The 24435-nt window shown below is 41.5% G+C and overlaps 1 protein-coding gene across 6 annotated transcripts in view; it reads right to left on the minus strand.

Moving 5' to 3' along the window:
- Window positions 1-24435, minus strand: part of KALRN (kalirin RhoGEF kinase) — a 1333112-nt gene that overhangs the window by 810238 nt on the left and 498439 nt on the right. For all 6 annotated transcript variants that reach the window (XM_069224644.1, XM_069224642.1, XM_069224641.1 and 3 more), the window contains exon 6: window positions 24113-24235. In XM_069224644.1, the coding sequence (XP_069080745.1) occupies window positions 24113-24235 (123 nt within the window). The remainder of the gene's footprint in view (window positions 1-24112; window positions 24236-24435) is intronic.

Below are 24435 nucleotides of genomic sequence, written 5' to 3' on the forward strand. Positions count from 1 at the left end.
CTTCTAGTTCCAGTTTCAAACCTTACAACAGTATGCATTGTTGGGGACCTAAACATTTGGTTTGACAAACTCAATATGCCCCATCCAAAAGCTATCATCACTGGCCTAGTCACATTGAACCTACATTAGATTGTACACAATTCCACACAAATCATTGGACACATCCTAGATGTTATTTTTGCAAACCCAGAACTAGTTACCATTCAAAGCATCACACCAGTTCATATGGTAAGACCACCTTTCCAACATAATACACCACAAATAAACACACCCCAGACCACCTTACATACATCCACCTATAGACCGTATAACAAACTCAATTTTGAAAACTAAGAAACAAAACTAAAACACAGATATAGACAATAAATTATGTTAAAAAACCTTATGAGTGGCTACAGGAGGCTTTCAGTATCCTAATACCACTCAGAAAAACAAAACAGGACAAAAGAAAAAAGCACTTTAGAGAACCCTAACACTCTGACACCCCTCCCCCTTTCTTGTCCAAACCCTACTTCACAAAAGCAGGGGTCCCTCAAAGTTTAATCATCTCACCCATGCTTTTCAACAACTACATAATGCCATTACCTGCATTGATCAATTAATTTCAACTCACATGCTACAACTATGGAGGTGACACACAAATATTCCTTAAACTGGAATGCCCCAAAGACACTGGAAACTCACAAATCTTCAATTGCTTCAAAACCGTTGACCAGTGGATAACATGGAGCCATCTCAAATTGAATGCTTCCAAAATAGAAATACTCAGATGTGGCGATTGGAAAATGTATGACCCACTCTGCGCCTTGTCTGCTGATCTGGGACCACTTCCTAAGGTATCTAAGGAAGTTAGAAACCTTTGAATTACCATGGACTCCCAATTAACAATGAATGCCGGAGTGGACAAATTAGCAAGATCAAGCTTCATCACCATCAAAACTCTGCAGCATATCTTCCCCCCATCTCAGATTTCCACACAAGGTGCAGGCTACTATCTCTCTTGTCCTATCTAAACTGGATTATGGCAATGGCCTCTACTATGGATAATCTCTATCTACTATGAAAAAACTACAACACATTCAGAACTCAGCTGCCAGACAACTCCTACATTTAAAGCCACAAGCCCACATCTCCCCTGCCTCAAGATTGGCACTCCCCCTCAAAACATCACCATTCAAGAAAAAAACAATAAGTTGTACATCTTTCTCTGTTCAAGAAGTCAAACTATGGAATTCATGACTCCCAAACATAATATCCACAGATAACTAGCTTATCTTATGCTCTTTCCTACGTAACCACCATACTCAAAGAGCAATGGACTGCATATCACTGTGTATGTAAACATTTATAATTTGACCATATGTATATATCTAGATATGTGTATTTCTTTGTACAAATATGTATAATAACTATTTTATCTTAAAATTATATACATGCTCTGCAAGTGTGTACACACATATATATATTTATACATATGTATGTATAATGTATATGTGTATGTATATATGTGTGTGTGTATTATTCTATTCTTAACATGTTCATAGGTCATTGCATCGTTTCTATATAAGTTGTCTGATTGAATGCTTCTGTGTCTCTGTTATTTTATTTATCAGAAGAGGTAAAAATTATCTTAACTATTTATCTACAACCATTTCACTATTGAAGTATTGAGGAAAGCTACAATAATGTTATAAAGGTACACACATAAATTAACTTCAAATTCTGTGACTCCTGAAAGTCTGTGTTTATACAATACAACTTTAAATCTCAATATATTATATTCCTTACACATATAGTCCACTACTATGTAATCTTGTATCTATATATTACTTTAGTCCTACTGTACAAGAGAAAAAAAATACACTCTTGAAAGCTTTACTATGTCTCACCATTACCCAATACCTCTATTAATATATCCTCTATCTCCACTCTGACTCATCTCAAACCCATTCTACTAGTATGATCTCTAAAACAACCCTTCCTAGACTCTTTCCTTCTCTACCCCTCCTGGCTCACCCCAAACCTCAGTTTATTACTATAATCTCCCAAACAACCCTACTGAATTCTCCCTCATTTATCTCTCCTCCGGCTCATCCCAACCCCATTTTACTACTATGATTTCCCTAATCCCTTTCTACAGACTCTTCCCTTCTCAATCTCTCCCTTAATCATCCCAAACCTCATCTTACTACTATGATCCCCCAAGTAACACTTTTGGATTCTTCCCTCCTCTATCCCTCCATTATTCTATTAAATCTAACTAACAGACTTGCATGTCCACTGCTCAAATTAACTCATAGATCCCTATATTAATACTAACGCTATACTCATATTTCCCTATACTAATCCACCACTAATCCTTTTGGGTTCTGGAGTAGTGTGCTACTCACCGAAAAGCACTTCAACGCCTCATCAGGGATAGTAAGCGCTATATAAATAAAATTACAATCCTCACTTATGCACTCTCTCTCTCCCTTTGCCCCAATTTACTATTGTCCGGGCCGCATAGTGAAATGTCAAAAGCAGTGCACAGGTGGCAAACCTTCCTTCTAAGTAGGTACAAGTGCTGGTGCCTGAGAAGCAGAAGAAGTGTGCGCTGGGTGGATGCATACTTGAGGCTTAGGTTGGAGAAAGAAACAGGAGTGAGCATGCGGGGATACAAGAAGTGGACACTGGGGCTTGCTGCTCACATGCTACCAACAACGACATTTACTTACTGCATAGTCCCTCAGCTTCCTCTCTTTCCCCTCATTCCCAGCTCTCCACTGACACACCTGCTTCAGTTCTTTCTGGATTGGGACTTGCACTCATTAACAGTAACACTTAGTATAGGTGCGGACTATGCCACATGTGGCACAAAGAGTTCTAAGTGTTTGAGAGCCTTGTAGGGTGGGTGTGGTGGTGGAGAAGGACAGGGACCAGAAGCTTCTCCCCAAACCAATTCATGCTCTTACTCCGAGTCAGACCTTACAACACACCCAGCTGACTTCAGACATGCCATTTTGGCTTTGCTTTCCACATCCAACAGTACGTTCCGCACCCAACAGGACATTCCCACCAACAAAACCCTCCCAGCACTGCTCATGGTAACCAAACTGGTAATACTGATTTCCTGACAGAACACACTAGAAAGATCATAGACACCCTCATGCACATTGCATGGGACCAAAGTCATAGTTATTAAGGCAATGCCCCCCCACCCCAACACCACTTCCCTCCTTACACCAAGACATTCCAATAGTTATTCTTAACACATCTCATCCTAATGTGTCTAGTATTGCATGAGAGATACCTGGCTCGTGCCGCCCCTTTAGAAAACAATCACTAAGGACAGGCAATGAAAAATGGACTAGCCACAAGAACAAAAATTAGAAAGCGTCCTCTGACAAAAATCCATCCATGCACATAACACACTACGGTCTTCATCTAGAGTGAACTCCTTTTATTTTCCTGTTATCCAACACAATATCTTATTGTACTAGATGTTAACAAATATTTACAAACAGTATATAACCACGCAAACATAATAATCTGATTGATGAAAATAATAAAAGTTTAAGAAAGGGCTCATAGGCTGAGGTTGTGCTATGGTGCAGTACTTCTAGTAGAACACTGCTGCGGGTATTTTCAGCTATTTTTATGGTTCAATGCTAATTGGCAAAAGTTGGGAGAAGGGTGGCATGGGAGAAGGATATAGTGGGTAGATGTGTGAGTGTCTGCCTCTCTCTCTTTGTCTGTGGACCCATCAAATATCTTGAGAACAGGGGTATTTGGTGACAGTAACACTCCTTGAGAGGGATCTACAAATCTCCTTAAAGGATGTATCCAGGCAGTCCTTAGTGTGTAGCTAGGCTAAGAAGCCCTCACCTTTTGTCTTATTTCACACCCATCAACAGTGTTTCTCCAGTGAGTGTCCGTATTGTGAATCACTGAATCTACCAAGAGGAATTATGCATTCCTCCAAAAAATCCAACATCTCAAAGTCAAATGAAATCAATTCCATCATTTTCACAGGTGACACAAATATTTTAATTCTGCCACTAAAAGTTCCTCTTTTAATCACCTAAATTGAGATTATTGCAAAGGGTTCACTTTTAGCTAACTTCACTTTTAACACCTCACAGTTGTATGCCTCAAGCAGCAAATCCTGCCACTTCATTATTAAAAAATATTTGTAATGGACATTTCTGAATCAGTAGCTTTCATTCAGAGCTTCTGTATTCGTTATCGCGTTAATACGGAAATTAGAACAATTTGCTGCTGTACACTCAATTTGTAAACATCCAATTACAGTAAATACAGGAGCTTCGATAAGCACAATGCGTAGTATACTGGGCACAGCTGTCCTTAAGCCTGCAGCATCGCTTCACAAGTTCAACACTCACTGCTCTATTATGGGTTGTGGTTGAGGCCAAATCTTGTCGGACTCTACTTCCATTCTTTTGAGGATGGCAAATAGAGTACCATTAAAGCCCTCATTAAAACTGGCTACTTAAGTCTGACGAGGGCGTTAACAGGAGCTGCCATCCTCAGTGGAATTATGAGATGATAACTTTCGCCCAAAGTCAGCAGCCAAAAACTGTGCTGAAGATCCAGCCGGTAATTAGGCATTACTGGGGGTATCAGAGCCACAATTAAGGATTCACAGTAAATCTTCATTTCTTTTCGGACTCTCAGGATCTAACTTGTAGTGCATCAGATTTTGTCCACCCATGGAGTATTGGGTATTGGGTATTCTTGTATTAGCAACTTCAGCGATGGGGAAAAAGCAGTTCATTTCCCTGGTGACTCGTCATGAGGGTCTAAACCGGGCACTAGTAATACACGATATACAAAACAGAGCCACTGGGTTATGTGGCATAGGAGGGATATACATGACGCAGCAGACTAAATTACCTGGAGTACTGCAGCACATTTTGTACAGAACTACTTGATCAATGTGTCAATTTTACACGTGTTATTACTATCTGGGCAAACGTTTCGCCCGTTGCCTAATTTGAGCTGGTGACTGCAGGTGGGGCCCACCAACACTCCCTTTTGAAGACGGCGCTTACTTTTAATTATTAGACTTTGACAAAAGGCAGAAAAGTGGGAAAGGAGGAAACACAGAAAGGCAGAACAGCAGCGACAATAGGAGAAAGATGGGCTGAAAAAGAAAATGCAAGAGTGAGATAAAAGGACAGAAAATGTATGGATGAAAGAGGCATGAGGTGAAATCGAGACAAGGCAGCACTGGAGTTCGGCAACGCCAGCAAGTTGATGAGGAAATCTTTAGAGCCCGGCAATTATTATTTTGCAAATTAAGCACCGGTTTCAATTTATTAGCATCAGTTGTAATCGCCATCAATCAGCAAAGGGCCAGTCTTGGCCCTGTAGCACGTGTGGCAGCGTTTTCAGAAAGTTTTGAATCGTTGGAGCTAGAAACTATTTTGTGTTTTTAAAATCTGCAAATTCGGCAGCAGGAGATGGATTAGGTGTCAAGTGAATCAAGTCTATATTTACACATAAAACAAAGGTACTACAGAATTAAATAATCCAATGACCCTAAGTATAAAGCACTTCATACAACACACGTGGGTACTTTTCCCTTTTCCGGCGTTTTAAAGTAAGTCATTTCCTTTCTCATCGATCTTAGTGGACATTTTCCTAGATACAGTAGGAAAACAGACTATGCTTTGAACTTTCTCAACACACTGTTCATTAGCGATTGCATGTTTTTCCCCTTTAAAGTAGTACTTATCCGTAGGGGGAATGCAATGACGCCAGCATCTGTCAAGTCTGATGTTATGCATACACTTAACATGTTGAAATGCATGCAGTGAGACTTCAGACTCATACTGAGAAAACAATATTTCATAGCCTTTCCAATAATTCCTAAACTAGCTACAATATAGCATGCTAACTAAGCTTTTCATTAAAAGGGAGGATAAACAATATTTATGAAACAGCTTAATCAATAAAACATTTCAAAATAATTTCTTTAAAACCTCCACATCTAATCAATTATGTAAACAATCATGTAGAGACATTGTAACCTTTCCGGGCCTTATGTATAATTAATATATAGTGTGCTGCCAACCTTCGGCTGTAGAATCACCTCATTAAAACAATGAAATATGCATTTTTCGTTTCAGTTTGCTAACTTTATCAATAACCCTCAAAGTGCAAGTTAATGTATTTTTTGTATTTAGCTTCACACAGCATATATATATATATATATATATATATATATACTACGGTCGCCACTAGATAGTTATAGTTAGGACCATTTGTTCCATAGATGAAGCGTTTTTTATTTTGCTAATAACTTTGGCGCCACTTGACAAATTTTCCCGAAATTTTAAAATTTTATACTTAGGTCACCTGAGCTACTTTTTGAAAGTTTCAGGGTAATCTATCAAGCGTACGCCAAGAAAAAGAGGGAGGTCACAAAATGAGTTTTCCCCATTCTGTGTCAATGGAATTTTTCAGAAATTTGAACATGACTACAGCCCGAAAAGCTGAACAGACTTACACCAAATTTTATAAAAAGCTAAATCTTGATCCTGAAAGCATGCTTTTTATGATTTGGTGTAAATCTATTCAGTAGTTTCCGAGATATTAGAGTTTAAAAAATATAGATATATATACTTGGATTCTCTGCGGATCCGGATTCACACATCTGTGGGAAAAGCAAGGCCCTGACTGGCTGGCCGCAACCGGACTGGAAAGTTGCGGTCTCCATTTTGTTTGTTGCATTGGCTCGATGTGGGAAAAGAAGAGTGCAAAAACACAAAAGGGGTCAGGATACAGGCATCCTGACCCAAAAGGATACATAAAGGCATACGTTAGGGACCTCTTGTGGGCAAAAAATGGCCCAATTATTATATTTTTTTGTCCAATCCATGGTGGAACCACTATATATCTACATATACATACACACATACATATAAATATATGGATGGAGAAAGCTCTGCGAACCCTCCTGATCTCATGCGGAGATCTGATTGGCTGTCAATGGTTAAACAAGGAAGTGTAGGCAACCATCGTGGGACTCTGCTTCGGTGTGCCCACCTCCAAAATCCCCCAGCAGCCAAGTCTCCTCAGGGCTAAAGAAATAATGAATCGCCACCTCCTGGGGCTATTCATGTAAATTAAGGGGTGGCCACATGCCCCCGTAGCCCCGGGGACCAACACCTCCCTGGGGCTGAAAATAAAGAATGAAGTGGGTCTGTTGCAGACCCCCGGCCCTGGGAACCACCACCTCCCTGGGGCAAATACAATGTTGGAGGGGAACCGCGCTGCCCCACTGGAGGAGGTACAGATGGGCCCTAGGGACTGCCACCCTCCAGGGATGGCTCCTGCCATGTCCCGGGGTGGCCGCCCCTGGGTCATAGCTGCATGCTCTGACTTGGCGGGAGCTTTCGCAGCTCCCGCCAGGTCACAGCACATCTTCTGGTTCCAGCAAGCAAGAGCTGTCAAACAGCTCTCGCTTGCTGGAAGCAAAGGTTTCCTCTGTTTCCCTGCCCACAGAGATGAGGGCAGGGAAACTGAGGAAATCATTTCTTTTGCAGACAGGGAGCTGCATCTTTGGCAGCTCCCTGTGTGCAAAAGCAATGCCAGCTCCTGCATTGATGATTGATGGGACAGAGTCAGCAGCCTAGGAGTCGGGAGCCTAGGAATCAATAGCCTAGGAGTATTTGCATTTCATGATGTGCCTACTGACAATCTGGTTTATTGCGCTTTAAATGATACTCTATACCCCTAACCAACTGTATTGTATTGATATAGTGCTTAATACTAAGGTTACCAACTTCTAGATGCTGACTACGATTACGAAAGGTAGGAAGAGGCACAAAAACGATATGCACCAATTTAAACACTCCGGGGTAAGGGTCAGCAATGCTGCAGATCACACATCACAAGATTATGGTGAAATAGTCTTATTGAAACCCAAAGCTGGCATGAGGTGGTTTAGCTAAGGCAATGATACAGCTGTTAAAAATGGAACTTAAATGTACCTCCCATTCGTGCCACTGTGCAGAATTAGAGCTACTCCCACCCAAGGGACATGAATAAGGAAATTATGTGTTAGAAATGTTATACATCTGATCTGAAATGCCCTCCTGAACAGGCAATTAAATTATGGCAGTCAGTAGCATAGCAAGGATGCTGTGGTCCCTGCTGCAAGCATGGGAACTGGCCCCTTTGACTGCTGTTAGGGGTTCCAAAGTACAGCAGTTATCAGGGTCAAATGGGTGCCTCTGAGCTCCGGGCCCCAGTGAAGCTACACCCCTTCTGGCAGCCAAGACAAAGTGCAAGGGCTTTGTCAGGTCAGTAACCTTTGAAAGGAAGCCACAGCAATGGTCTTCATGAGAGCAGTGTATGAGCCTGCCACAGAGGTCAGCGGTCTGCGACAGTGTGCCTGCAGAACAGGTGTCTAAGGCGCGCCTGCTGTGCAGTCTGTACCGCACACCTGTTACACAAACACTTATATCATACATGCTGCAGAGACATCTGTCTAGACCCCCATGAGCACGTGCGCGCACACACAAGCAACCCTCTGCCTGCAGCCTGCTGTGCAGTGTGTAATTCATGCTTGCTAGATATGCAGTTACAGCATACATGCTGCACACAGGCATCTGTCTAGACCCCATGTGTATGTGCACGAACACACACATGCAACCCTACGCCTGCAGCACAGTGGTAGGTGTGAAGCGTGAGATTACTATACTGCACTCAGAGAAGCCAACTAACGGCACAGCAAAAGCTGAGCCCTCTGGTACAGGACAATACAGTAAAAACGCGATTGGTAAGCCCAGACCCGGGTCACCTTGATCCACTCCATGCCTGCCTTCATCTTGAACTGCTCCACCAGCCTCTGCATGGTGCCCACGTTAGAGATGGACATGTTGCCACCGGGACGAACACAGGGAGAATGAAGGCAAAAGAGCAGACTGGTGCGATGCCGGGTAAGGGCGACAGCAGCTATCAGCACTAGAACCACAAGGACTAGACGTAGTGGAAGATCTGAGACTGGGTGTTTACATATAGCAATGTAAGCAGGACCCCCCATTCCCAACTAATTTCATCCTTTCCTCAGGCCGCGCCAGATAAGGGTGGGTGGGCATATGGAGGTAGAAAGGGAACAGAACACCCAGCGATTGTACCAAAAACAAGCTGCGGTGCAGGAAGGACGGCAGCAGTGTCAGGAGGGAGGAGGTTGGGGTGAGGAGGCAACAGATGTCCAGAGTGTTTGAATGCCTAGCAAATTGTAACCAAGATAACAGGCTGATTTACAGCCCTGTTTCCTGAAACAGCATTGCAGTGAAGCTAACCTGAGAGCCAGAATGCTCTGTACATGAAAAGGGAAGCTTCACTGAACAAGCAGGAAACGAAGACAAAAAAAGTCCTCAAAGAAATGATAAACAGGACAAAGCTTAATTATACAGTAGTTGGTCCCTGCTTCCAAAGAGAAAAAGGAGGGACAAAGAGGCATAGCTGACCACTAGGAAGCAAGGATTTTTAAATGTACCTAAAACGAACACATGAAATGGCTTTAAGCCCACAGGAGACGTATACTTAGAAGTATACAAGAGGTCGTACGCTTACACTCAACCTAAAAAGACAAACTAATTTTGATCTCTGTCTCTGAACGCAGAGCAAATGTGACACGATAAGAACAAAATTCAGAGGCATCTTTAGTGCTTGTTCACTTTCTAACTGAACAGAACACCTGTTCTTTGCCAACTCCTAGAAGGAGGAGTAGGTCCTAAAAATAGCTCGACCTGGTAAAATATGGGATTTTTCCAGGCCAGCAGTGTGCTCATGTATGTACAGATTTCAGGATAAACATTGGGGAGATTTACCATTTGATTAAATGAGTGACTGCTTTAGTTGAAACCACACAACATTCATTCAGATAATTGACTTAAAATGTTTTTAGAGAAGCAGATAACTTAAGTTATAATTGGTGGTTAGACTCAATTATGCAATGTCAATCTTGAAATTTTTGAACACACATGAAACTTTGGAACACACATGATTAATTTGCCATGGCTTATTGAGTTAAGGCGTTGTTTGTTTTTTAAGTTGCCCCCAGAAGGTAACAGAAGTTTTTAATCTCATTTGTTGTGTGCATCCTGTGTTAAAGTATATTCAGCAAAATATTTAACAAGTGACTAGTGTTTTTTTTTTTTTTTAAATGAAGGCCGATTTAACTGTTGTAAATTTTACAAATGTATAAATCGTATAAGCAGTTGGTTAATTTATTTCAGTTTCTATGAAGCCAAAAAACATTCTCATGTTTCTATTGAAAAAAATGATATATATATTCACTTAAAAAGCCAACAATTACAGGGGTGCCATAGTTAGGTTCTAAATTTACTCACACAAAACTGTAGAAATTCAGCAGTTATAGTTAGGTATTTGAACAAACTAACTTGCGCCCTCGCCATGAACATTTTTTTCTTCAATAATTTGACTTCTAATGTTCAATTGATATTTTATTCACTCTGTAAAAGTTGTCATGAGTGCTGTAATATCTGGGGTAATTAGCAGTGCATGGAGAGGGCGCAAGTTATTGTTACCGTTGAGCACGAGTTGTAGTTACTTGAAATAACTCTAAAATTACTTAATTTCTGTGGTTTTGTGCAAGTAAATTCAGAAACGATAACAACCCTAAAACCTTTGTTTTTTTAAGTGAATGTTTGTTTTTTTGACATAAAGTAATTTTCATTACTATAATACTAAACAATTATATATAGTAGTAGGAGTAGTATATACATTACTATACGTTAATCCAACTTTTGGCCGTGCACAGCAGGGGTCGGCCAGGCCCTTTGGCCAGCCACCCAACCCTACGCTGCACACAGCCTTTGGCAATGCGCAGCAGGAGTTGTCGGGAGGGCCTGTCTCTCTGGCTGTGAGAATAGTTGTGAGAGGGAGTCTGGGTGTGAGTGTGTGGTTGTGAGAAGGTCTATTTGGATGTGAGAGTGTCTGATTGCACTCCAATGGATGAAAGATGCATTCACCTCCACTAAGGATTTCAGATAGTTTTTGAACGTGGAATCGATGAGTAAACACACTTGCTTTGCCTTCACAAAGCCCAGGAGTTACAATCATTTGTCCTTTCCAGAAAGTGAAGCTTCAACTGGGGCACCTGCTGCATTCATATTTGTAAGTGCTTCCTTCAGCAAAATGAGCATCATGGCCAGAATGGAAGCTCACCTGCACCTTTATCCAACACGCTTCCTCAGTTTGCACAAAATGTCTACCCAACTGGAGCACTTTCTACTGGTTAGTTAGTAAGTGCTACATTGTTGGGTAAATGTGACGTGCCCCTCCCCCCTTCCCCTGCCGCTTCTGGCCCCAGCGACCCTGGACCCCGGGGCCTACTACAACTCCAAATGGGTGGTATGTGCCCCTCCTGTCCCCAGGCCGATCTTGGCCCTGGGCACCCCATCCCCGGGGCCATGCTATACACTTTATTTTAGATTTGTGGGGAGTGGGGGGGCGCACAGTCCCCCTCCCCCACCAATATCAACCCCAGGGACCCCATCCCATGGAGCCCAGTCTTAAGATTTTGTATTTTTTTTGGAAGGAGGAGGGAGGGGGGCCCGAGCGGCTTCCCTCTCCTGGCCGATCTCAGCCCCGGGGAACCCATTACCCAGGGTCTTGTTTAAGGCGTTATATTAACCCCACTATGCACGCACTAATCAAATATAGCATTTCTTAAACTTGTACCTGGTGCTTAGAATAAATATGCTCTTAAGTCAATTTTCCTGCCGATGTTTTGACGTATTTCATCTGTTTCCCGTTTTCAGAATGCGTGCAATATGTTCAACAAATCGGTGACCTCTCTCAGCTTTTCGTCTCTCTCTTTGTGCAAACTGAGTAAAAATGGAGCAATAATCGCCATGTCACAGTTTACAAATTCCCCCCCAAAAAAAGTGTAACCCAACTTAGAAACTGATTTAGATTTTGGTGGAGGGAATACTCCGTCACAACGGTGATGGATATCCCCTCTGCCGAAATCTAAATCCCGTTGTTTGAGGAAGGAAGGTAAATAGAAGTGTTTTAGTTATATGCAGGGCCACAGGAATTACATGGCAGAGAGGACCAAATTATAAGGCAGGGTTGACCTATTTATGTGGCAAGAAAAGTCCAGTTATGCATTTACAACGCAAGTAACTACAACTCAAGCAAATGCTTTGAATATGCTTGTTAACAATAACTTTTCTTTCTGACTGCAGAGTTCCAGGATTTTGTAAGGTGAACTGTCCGACCTGCTGTACAAAGAGTGTGAAATGAAAGGCTGTAGGGTATCAGGTTTTTATTAATACACAAAACGTAAATAACTAAGTCAACTGTACAAGCATTTCAAATACATTTGAGTAGTTGTGAAAGTTCATTTTCTGTACTTCTCTGTGATGAAGTTTTTTTAATACGATGAAAACAAATCAGAACACTTGGTGATGTGCAAATGATAAATATGTTTTCTGAAACCCAATTTTCACACATTATTGTTAGTATACTATATAGTTTTATCAGTAAAGCTGCAAGTAAGTGGGAAGGTTTTTGGACAAATGTACTGCCTGTAAATGACAGTAAGCTACCACATTATGCTTTAGTTATATATTTATTAAAAGTGAGGTGGTAAACAAACTGAGAAATGCTCCTGCCCTGATGGCAATGCTTTTAGTAAACTAAGAGGCAAGTCATGGATCATGTGTATCCTATACGTGGGCTAGATTTTTATTATACATGGAGCAAACACTTAGTATGTTTATTCAAACAAAAGGTTTTTTTGTACAGAATAAATGCTTAACTCATATTTGATGGTGCAATCATACGTGAGAATGAAAAATAAGACGATTCTGTAAAATAAAATATTTGCCGATGATCACAAAATCTGAGACCCATTTACGGGTCAAGTACATTACAGTTACGTGGAGTAGATTATTCAAGTTACTCGACCGGCAGGTCTAATAAAATTTTTATGATTTTTGGAGGCCTACATAGTATGGTACAACAAGGGAATATTAAAAAATTGTTTATTTGATTGGTAGACCAGTATCACTAATAAACATTTCCCCTCTTTTTTTTCTAAGATTTACTTCTAATAAACTAGTCTAGAGCTAATCATTCCTTTGAAAACCAGTTATTCGACAACTGAAGCCACCAGTAACTTTTTCTTTGTCAGTATTGACTAATCGAAATTGAACATTAACCTCTCACATCCCAACCGGGCTTCACAAAAATCTTTCTTCAAAGATGGGGCATTTTCTCACAAAAATATTTCCGCCCAACTTTCCTTTGATCTGCTAGTCGCGCAATGAAACTAGCGGTTAGGGACCTACAAGATTTTGGTGGATGTCTTAGTACCTTTAGACTAGGTATCCTGTCTTCACGGAAGGGTAACATGTATTATTATGCCAGGGCCAAGAGGGCACACTAGGTCATACGGCATGCAGTTACTTGGAATGAGCTAATCAACGGCCCACTGGATGACTGGAGAGAGGGGCTGAAGTTAATCCTGATTACCACTGTTTTTGCATTCAGGTATTTACAAGCAATCACACTCTGATGCTCAGAAATCCAATCTGAGATGTCAGACAAACCCATTCAAACAAAGCAGTACTAGTTCAAAAAGTGTGAATTGCGCCACTTTTAGGAGCTGGTTCTTTATTTGTGATGTCAACCTCGACACAGTATAAACCAGGCAAATGAGAGAGACTAGTACAGTAAATTCACTTGAAGCGAGTTAGTTAGACGATTAACAGCATTTATTGAAGCTTGCTTGATATTTGATGATTGTATTAGTAGTGTTTCATTTTCATTTAGTGTGGTGCAAGGTTTGAGTGACCCAAGATTTAGCCTGCAGTGATTCTTAATTGTTTTTGGCATCCATAAATATTCAAGGTTGGAGGATTCTTATTTGTGGATATTATAGTAGATTTTGTCCTCGACCCCCGGCAGATCATTAGATTTTTATCCTAATTAAGGCCGGAGGTGCATTCAAAAAAATCTTAGGATTTTATTACCTTAACATACCATTTCTATATATGAGATGTCAATCACATGCAAAAGTCCACAGATCACTAGTTCATGAAGTCCTTCAGGATAATTCGCCTCTCCGTACATTGGTGTACTGATGGCAAGTTCAGAATAATTTTTATGCAATTTATTCAGATGAGACATACATATGTGCCTTTTTATAACGTATATGGTTACTGTTGTCCCTTCAATGTTCTGGAGCACACTGCATTACCAAAGCTATCTATAGGTTTAACACTTATTGAACATAGAGTTAGGATGATTCACAGAAGTGTGGTGCAGTTGAGTCAGTAATCTAAACTATTTCTTATGTAAGCGGGTTACTTTGTAGTTTTTTGCATTATACGTTGGAGAAATAAATGAAATGAATCTCATTATTATACAATGATTTGATGAATTTATATACAAATCACTAAGGTTAGGTGGCTCTATGTGGTTATCTGCCTCATTATATGCTAGACAGAGAACATGCAAATTATCCTGTAACGGTACCCTTGCTTGCCCTAAGTAGATCATCTTTAATACTCGAAAAGTGATACCTGTTCTTTATTGACAAATGACAGCCCGTGACGTTCTGCCCATGCCAACCTTACATTTCGAGTACCCATCAGCTGAGCAGCAGATGCTCCAGTGTTCTTAGGAAAGTGCATGATCATGACACTGCCCTCGGTGCTCAGGAAAATCTTAATGCTAATGTGAGTCTCGAATACTTCTGGCAGAATAGTATCACAAGGGGTCCTGGTTTTCATGACTCCTTACTGTGTGGAATTAGGGCACCACTTTATTTAATGGAAAGTAACTAGGATTTGCAGGTTCCACTCTAGGGGCCTTGTTCCCTTGCTTAATTTTATGAGTCTTTCACGTTGGTACCTCAAATTGTTGGGGAATTGGATCTGTTTGGAACTATGTAGCTATACCCCAAGCATGGAGCCCATAATCAAAAGCACCATCTGGTATAGGAAGGCAAGGACTCGGTTATATCTATGCCAAAGGCACAAGGGCTTACATGAACTTGTGAGTACCATGAAGAAAACAGTGCACACAGCCCACGGCCAAATATGTTGTTGGATGTCACACTCATGGATGGCTTGGTGCCATCCACCTGGATTGTGCTGGTGACTCTTCAGTTACAGTCACCTACTGAGGTGTTCCACTGTTAATGTGGAGCATCAGGCAGGCAGGGCAGTGTCAGGCCTCCACGGGACAAAGTATGCTAAACTTATACTTCCCTTCATATATTAAGCCAAAACCACAAATTATAGGAGTAGGGTGTTGACAGGCCTTGTGAACTTTCCCTTCCAAGATGGAGGTCTTTTCAGAGGTTGCTACCTGAGGTTCTCAATCTAAGAAGAAGACTCTTTTCCTGTGATGTCAGTTCCTGCTTGTCTCAAATCTTTTATAAAGGAGATATTAACGACGGATGCAACACATTCTTCCCCTTAATTTCATTGTGCTCATCCAAGTCTTACCATCATTTTTGTCCCCAGCTTCTTTGGATTTTCTACTGCCCGTCTTTGCAGAACTCTTTTCTCTTTCCTGATGTCATGGAGAGATTGGTGCTTTGCTAGTAACTTACTGCATTAACCTTCATCTTTAATCAAGAACCATTAGTGTGCTGAGGAGGTTTTTTGCCCTATGAGGCTGTTTTTCTACTAAGTGGGACCCTCTTAATGAGGCATTTGAAACCTTTAATGTAAACTATTTGTTTCAGGGTGACACTGGCCACAGGGAGGAGTAATTGTTTCTGTGGGCAATTAAGGAAGAAAATAAACAGGCATTTTAAAACGTCGAGCGCTTGACAGGCGTTTTCCCTTATTTGACTTTCTTCTTTGGGTCCTTCATTATTCCCAACAAGAGCAGTATCAGGACAGCCCATCACTTAGGACTGGCCATTTCTTCTTCAGCTCCTTAATTACATTGCAAGAACAGTTTCTCATTATGATTCTCATTCAGACCTTCTGACTCGTCCTCATAAATGGGCAACCTCCACCTGGTAAAGATCTCAAAATTGTTTGCATAGGCATGTACAAGGCTGCAAATGTGTGAGTTGGAGCTGTATTATCCAGCTTAGGTCCAGAGGGGTTGGAACCATACCACATTTTCAAGATAATTGTGGACTTTGTAAATTAGTTTTATTATGATTCAATATATGCAACTGGACCTTACAAGGCTATCATAAATGCAGACCACTTACAATGGCCTATGCCAAATACTCATGACATTCTTAATAATTAAACCATAAGCAAACCTAACACATTGCCTCCTTTATGCCTCTTCATGCAGGATAATCAATCTCATCTTACCTTGCATTTCATTTTTTCTAATTTCTATGGCCTCCAGTAATCTGAGTACATTTAATAAACTGTTCCATATGCCACCTTCAATACTTGAAAGAGAAGAGTGCTAAAATAGATACCTCGGGCTAAATAGCAACCTTTTCCCTCAGGTCAGCTTTGTTCTTATTTTGTGTTTTTTAGGTCTCTTGTAAACAGAGTATTTGACACACTTAACGATTTGATCAGTGCGCTGTATTATTAAACTTCTTAAGTAAAATAATTATGAAAGAACTGAAGGGAGATTACTTTATCATCGTATCAAATTCAAAGTGCATAGCCAACAGCATCTTTTTTCTTCATATCAAGGGTTGCTATTTTGAAGACCTATCTAATGGAAGATACAGCATGACTTTTACAAATGAAGCATATGGCGACAATTACAATAAGCTATGAGAAGGCAGGAGCTGACAGGCCAGGTGGGATGATACAACAGGCTCATTTCCTGAAGCATGGCATCCATCCCCCTCCTTTGAGTGCTGGAAAATTGGCAACAGTTTCTCTTTTATTTAAGGAATTGGTTGGAAAACAATGTATTTTTCTTGACTTTCATGATTTGTGTTGCTGATGTGAACAACAGCTATGCTTGCCAGAATTGAGAACTTTGATGACATCTTCATTGGTCACAAATGGTTCTAAGCAGGGAGCAAAAGAGGGTACCCTAGATTTAGTGCTACAAATAGTTAATTTGTTCTAAGCATTATTGTTACTCATATGCCTAGTTCCATAACCTATGAGAAAATTAGGAGGATGACTTACAAATGTGGCATAAGTAAGTGCATTTTTAATCGGTGTTTAAATGTTGCCTCATCCGGAAAAGGAAATGACACTACTCTAAAACTGCTTTTGGTCTGTATGTAGGTAGATGTCAGAGACAAAAACCAAGAACTTATGTCGACGGCAGAGGAGGAAAAGAGGTGTAATGTTTGTCATGCATAATGACGCTAGTTAAACAAGAAAGTGCTACAAATAAGCAAGTCAACGTATTTCTCTGATCCCAAAAGATTTTACAAAACATGCGTAAGAATTAAGGGGCAGTCTAATTTTTCCCTAAACTGTTCTTGTATAGCCCAAGACCAAAGCTCTTAAAGAAACAAGGCAGGCAAAGGTTGTTCTCCCACAGAAGACCTAAGCTGCAATATAAAGTAGACTCAACACACACTGCATTGAACCGGCATTCAGAGGGGTCCAGGACAGTAATGTCACTGCGGAACGCGTGAGGGCATTGCACTCGGGACACGGTGCTGCAATGAACTGGAAAAAAGGAGTGGAACAACCATCCACTCGGCTTTGCCCCCTCTGTAGAAGAGTTGTGCTATAATTTTGGGTGTACATAGGAGGCTCAGAAGCAACATGGCGTCCTTTCTTCAGTTTAACATATATGGCAATTTATTTAGCCAAAAGATGCTCAGTGCTTGTTTTGTCCTGTTCTATTCAAATGAAAGGTAAAATAACCTTGAATGTTATGGTGCCTTTCATCACAATAAAAGAAAATGATCTGCAAGATGGCTCTATGCTTAGGCTTCAGAGTCCCGTGGCAGCGACCGAACAATCGCTGCATAAACTCCGGATGAAGAAGTTTGGTTTTAATTAGCACAATGTAAATGAAACTTCCTCCTTCCTCCGGTCACCACTTCTGTTTCCTCTGGGTGTAAATATCCGTATTAATTTCCAGGAAAACAGTTTTCAGAAATCAGTGGTAAGAACTGCCATTCTGGAGTTTGCGCATCACAAAGGTACTCCTCTGCTCACCGAAGCTCCGTAGGCAAGATTCCTGGCAGCGGTGACCAGGCATGCGCTGCCTTCTCATGTGACTACGCCCTTCTCATGGATGTGTCCAGAACACACGTTCAAAAGCAGTCAGAAGCCCACGCTGTACGCATGAGCGCTCACGCTCTCCGTTGGAGAAACTGCTGCCGGTGACCCCTCTAAAGACCGCTGTCTTGTCCCTTCTGCAAGAGTCCGTTTCCGCCTCCCATGCTGTAGTTATTTTCAGCCCCTTGGCAGCTCTCAGTCACAGCCGGTTTCTGCTCCCATGTTAGTCTCTCTTTCGGCAATTTCCAATATATTTTCTTGCCATCCGTCGCCCTGCCTCTGCTCTGTGCTACGATCCCTACTGTCTCCATGAATTTCACAGCATCTGTACCGTGTGAAAATGTAAAGTTTGTCACTCGGTGTGACTTTCTCCTCGGGTACATTTTGTCCCAGTGAACCAGGTTCCTGCAGTGCTTTTTTCTCCCCAAACCCACTTTAACTGTTTTAAAAGTTTGTTAACTAAGGGCCTGATTACAACTTTGGAGGAGGTGTTAATCCGTCCCAAATGTGACGGATATACCACCAGCCGTATTACGAGTTCCATAGGATATAATGGACTCGTAATACGGCTGGTGGTATATCCGTCACTTTTGGGACGGATTAACACCTTCCTCCAAAGTTGTAATCAGGCCCTTAATGTATTTGAAAACGTTTTCAAAATTTTAAAAAACTGATTAAGTTTCAGCGAAGATCCACAATTTTGTAATTCATTCAGTTTATTTTCTACTGTTTGCTCACTCTATGTCCATTCACCACATCTGTGCAGTACTCTGGTCACTTTGCTGTAGCACCTTATCCTGTGTTCCATTCAGTTCTTCTATTGTTCACATCAGTACAACTCGAGTGTTTCTTTGGTTAGAGACTAACCCCTCGCTTCCTTCTTAGGACCGAGCGAACAAGCGCTCTGTCCCTGTTGTAATCTCTTTGGACTTGTAACCACGCTCATGTCACACCTGGCACTTTCATTGGTTCATGGGCTTGCCTTTTAAAATCAACTTGCTTTGCCTTTTCCGGTGTTTAGCCCTCCTCGAGCGCACCAGCCAACTACTGAAAACTTACAAGGCTCAATGTTTTCAGCCTAATTTCTGCACTACTTTGTCTTTTTATTTTCCACGCAGCGCAATTGCGCTGGATTTTACATAGAGCGAACGCGCTCGTTTTTTTTGTTTACAATTTCAGCGCATTTGCGCTGCGTTTTAAATAGCGGGATCTTGTTTTTTTTTTTTCTTCTTTCTATTTGTGTGGCAAGAAAAGTCAGGTTAGGAATATACAAAACTAACAACTCTAACTCCAGCAAATGCGAGAACCGTTGCATTGCAAATGCTTGTTTCTTGTTGCCTTGCTTTTATTCAATCATGCCTTTATGGACTTCTGTGTTGAATGCAGTTTTCACAGAAAGCAATGACTTTGCTTCATGCTTTACCCAAAAAAGTTTGCCTCAAGAAAGTACTACAGCTCGATTATACCCTAGGATTTTACACAGTATCATCTTATGCTGCCCACCCAACAGGCAAGCAGGCACAGTAAAGTTCCTGTCAGAGTGAACCAGCAAAAGATATGTCAAGCTTCCCTAGACCATAGAGAAGAGCCAGGTCCAAGCTGCATGCACCTTTTATTGGGATTTAACAGGCATCAGCCATTTAACCCACTCCCCTTTCACTACGAGTCCATAGCCACCACTATCTCATAGTCCACTTGCTCTTCTTTCGCTCTGCCTATTACCTCACTGCTCTGTTTAACTGATGCATTGGTCATTTTCCTGAGGCAGATAATCCCTGCTTTCACTGCCTCACCCCTGACAGTGTACGCATCAATGAGCTTCACTTAATAAATTCTATCTCTAGCTCAACCACTAGCTCCACCTCAACATCTTAGCCCCTCTGGACCTCCCCATACCTCTAAGCGAACTTTTTTTACACATATTCACTGCAGACCCCTATTGTATGGCTGATATGACTAGTGCAGCCTTCTTCTCTGACGACGTACTAAGGAGATGTGTCCCACAAAGATTACAGCAGAGAATGGTACCTTTCAAGCAGACAATAGCAAACATCGCAGAAACAGCTTGAAAGATGGTATTTTGAGTGGAACATGAGAAACTGAGTGATACAGATTTGCCTCAAGCAGTGCCTCACCGCTCCATCTTGTGTCACAAATCATCATGACCACGTTTTAACTGAATTTTCCTACGCGATGACCATCCCCTAAAAACTATCAACACTTGAGACCACTATGCTACAACTGGCCAGGAGCAAAAGGGGCAATACCTTTAATTTGGAAAAATGAACCTGAAAACCCAGACTGCAAAGAGTTTGCTATGAAGTTGGGTTATCTGTAGGTGTCACACTGGCACTAGGGCCACTTTGCACTGTTCCTATAGTCCGCGTAGGACTTTATAAATATGGGTAACACGTGATGTACAAATTTGTAAATAGTTTGCCTACATTTTTTTGAAGCTACATTCAGTCCTTAAGTTGAATCGTGCAGTATTCATACATGTGCACGGTACACTGACTACGTCCAGTACAAGCACTGCATTCTTCATCAGTTTTAATATAACTTCCAGCTTCTGCAGCAAGACATTGAAAGACTCTTGCAATCCCCAACAACGAACATGCCTGTTCTACTTGTTTAGGCCATCTTCACGGATCTAACCGGAAATGGATCCAATGAGGGATGCGGGAAAAAGGTGTGATCACTTTTCTGCACTCCGCAATCTTCACCTCTCAGCCAAACCCACTTTTCTTTCAAAACCAAGGGGAACCATACTTTGGGCTGTGGACGCCTTGCCTTGCTTTTCCCCTCAACTTACTACCCCTGCAGTGTAAGAGATTATATAGCAGCACATTTACAGGAGAACTTGAGGTATTTGCTTATGTTACTCTACGTTTTGTTTTGGATTTATTGTAGCATAGTTTTTCTAATATATTTTGCCTACAATTGCAAACAGGCCTCCTAGTTTTAAGGACATTGGAGTGTTTCTTATGTGGTCAATTTTATGGTAAGTGCAAGATCTAAAAACCTATTAATTAAAACATCACGATTTCCTGTGAGACCAAGTTTTACTACACAGAAAAAAACATGATGGCTCGAGTTTGTTCCAAGGTAGATGTTTTCCCAGACAAACAGCCGTTTCAGATCCAAGTAGCAGAACCCCTCTTGTGCCTGGACTGAAGCAGGACCCGGTCCCTAACTTGCAACTCAACCGCGCTTCACAGTCAAAACATTTGCTCAGGTTCTGAAGCTCTGGGAGCACGGCATAAATTACTGAAAAGAGGGGTGTGTGCTGTCTGTAAAGTCTCATTAACATAATGAAACTAATGTGAAAAACACAAATGGATGAACGGTCTTTACATTTTTTTCTTTGGATTTAATTATTTCCTACATAAGGAGCCACATTTAATACAATAGGATTGCAGCTGTCAGGAAGCCAGTGCTTACAAATCCAGCGTTCGTAGCAGCAGGCCTCCAGCAGTTCTGAGGCTTTAGTTTGCAGTATTAAAGGCATCTGTGATCAAACTATTTGTCAGCTTCTTATTCACCATGCCTGAAGGTGCGAGGCAGATCGCGCAGAACATAAGACCTGGAATTTTAGCAGACAGAGGTCTACTGTGTTGTATTATTCTTTGGCGTGCTGCGTAGCAATGTGGGTCCAGCATATCACAAAAGGAAAATCCTGCAGTCACCGTGTTGTGATCAGAATTTCAAAGACGAAAACAGGTTACGTACGTACAGATTTTCTATACCCAACTTTGAATACACAAACCTTGATGATATACATATCTTTATGGTACATAAATGCAGAGTTAACAATGGTAACTATTCCTCTCTCCGTGCACTTACTTCCTCGATATTTTGGTTTTCGATATCTTGGTCATGATATTGTAGCCACTTTACATTCCTTCCATGATATTCCAGACTACAGTCCTCTGAGGTGCTGACCTATGGTGTTTCTATTTTCAAGAACAAGAATTCATGCTAAATTTTAACTGATGGCTAAGTGCTCATAATCCTATTAAACAGGCACCGGCAAAGCCAATAGGTCTCGCCTATCTGAGAACCACTGGCTTAGATTTTTTTTTTTTTTAAAGACATTTTGCACACAGCTTGAAGTCAGAAAAAAAGAGCTATGACGTGGTTAGCAATGCATAGAAACGATCGGTGAGACAGGAAGGAAGAAATAGTACCGCAAACAGTGCAAGAATTGGACGGCAGTAATTAAGTTCAATCAATCTGTGCTTGGGCCATGTGCCACAGAAATGAACGGAAATGACTCTTGGCCAGTGGTGACGAATTTGGAGACAGCAAAGAAAAGTGACACCGGAGCCAACTAATGGTAGGCAATTGGCAGACTCCTACTTCTTTATTGTAAACACCACCATCTCACAAGTGACAGCGCATGGAGGTCATTTGCTATTGCAGGATTGACCTACAAATGAGGCACAGGGACTCTAGGTGATTTGGTCAGGCCCGCTACCCTTTCCAAGTCCTCTACAAAATAATAAACTTTGCCACAATCACCCTAAATAACCTCTAGGATTTAAGCCGAAGGTCCCCTAACTGGCACCAAGCTGGTTGGTCCTCTTGCTCCCAGTGTCAAGTTCTCAATCATAGTTTAAAAGTACATGAAGGGTCATCTCCTCAAACCGAAACCCAGCAAGGTTGCTGGTACCGCCCAGTTCTCCTTCTGCTGTCCCAAGTAGTCCACCCACAAAGCCCCCACCTCCTCTTATGCTGGTCTTCAAATCAGGTCCTTCTCAATTGTACCTCTCCACTTTAGCTTCAAAAGTTCAAAATGTCGACCTTGCTAAATACTTCAAAAAGGGCCTTGAACTGCTTATTGGCCATTCGAAGATTATTCCGCCCATTTATCTTTATGCTGTATACTACACTGGAAATATCAAACCGTGACACCTCCAGTGAAATAGGGTTTACACTATGTACGAATTAACACAGCAGTATCTGGTTAGGTACATACAAAGGTGAAATCTGAATGTAAAATAAAAAGGACACCAGGAGATAATTGTAAAATCTAACAAAAAGACCTGTAACAGCCCAATGACGACATTTGTGTATACTTTATCAATATAAACTTGAGGTCAAATCTATTGTTCTAGTTAAACACAGAACGACGCATTACCATTACCAAAGACAGGATATATAATTTCCCCTTTTGCTCATTAGAAGAGCATTCCTGCAAACAAGCAGTAGCCAAAGAGTCATTCCTTGTCAGATTTTTTTTTATTTCGATTGCATATTACTGTGATGAACTGGTGCTTGGAATTATTCTCAACGGGTCTTTATTAACTGCGGTTGCTCCCATTACAGGAACCTCCAGGTACTACTTGCACGACTGCAACGGAGGAATGGAAGGCAGAAAGTGGAATACGGCGTCCTTCTAACAGTTTGTAAAGCCAAACCCACATGGCATTCCCCACTTTGGGGGGATATGCCTGGAACGCTGCACAAAAGATGCCGAGTAAAACTGTGATTACAAAACTTCCTTGGGTAGTTTTTGTTCAGCATTTTACAAGCCAATCCCAGAAAGAGCTACAAAGCAAGTGATCTTTTTTGTATGGTTATTCATTTTCCATCGTGTACTTTTCCCAAGCATTACAGACGCTCTGAATAATCATGGCCACCTCAGATTTGGGGGTGTTCCTTCCAATCTTCAGCCATATTTCTTGGGTTGAAAAGGGCGCCCTTCACATAAGTGTGCACAAGATGACTTACAGGCCACGAATCAACCGTTCACCTGCCCGTTCTTTACTGAAAACCCACTGCAGCCACTGGTTTTGCATAGGCCACTCCCACCTGCTCATGCTCCCACCTGCTCATGCTCCCACCTGCTCATGCTCCCACCTACTCAGTCAGTCATTCAGCTGGGAGTTCAATCTCCCACTTACACAACTCATCTGTGAACTCACCATGGAATTCATCGCAAAGTGATTGTGCTGCGTCTGAAGGTCGAGCGCGTGTTGGTAGCTCACTCCGATCTCCGTGTGGCTCTGTAGGAACAACTCCTTGTTGTGGCTGATCCAGTCGAACATCTGAGGAGAATAATCAGGGATTTAGCGACTGTGTGGCTACTTTATCGGTCAGCTTTGAATGCAGCAGTACTACCCAAAGCAGAAGTAAGGTGAGGACTATAAAGCCAGGCCCACCACAAAACCACAGCAAGGTCACAAGCAACTTATTTTACCTCAATGTGCATTTCAAGAGCAGGATAAGTAAACTCCTACGGTTCTTA

The sequence above is a fragment of the Pleurodeles waltl genome, chromosome 3_1 (genome assembly GCF_031143425.1).
Source record: "Pleurodeles waltl isolate 20211129_DDA chromosome 3_1, aPleWal1.hap1.20221129, whole genome shotgun sequence".
NCBI lineage: Eukaryota > Metazoa > Chordata > Amphibia > Caudata > Salamandridae > Pleurodeles > Pleurodeles waltl.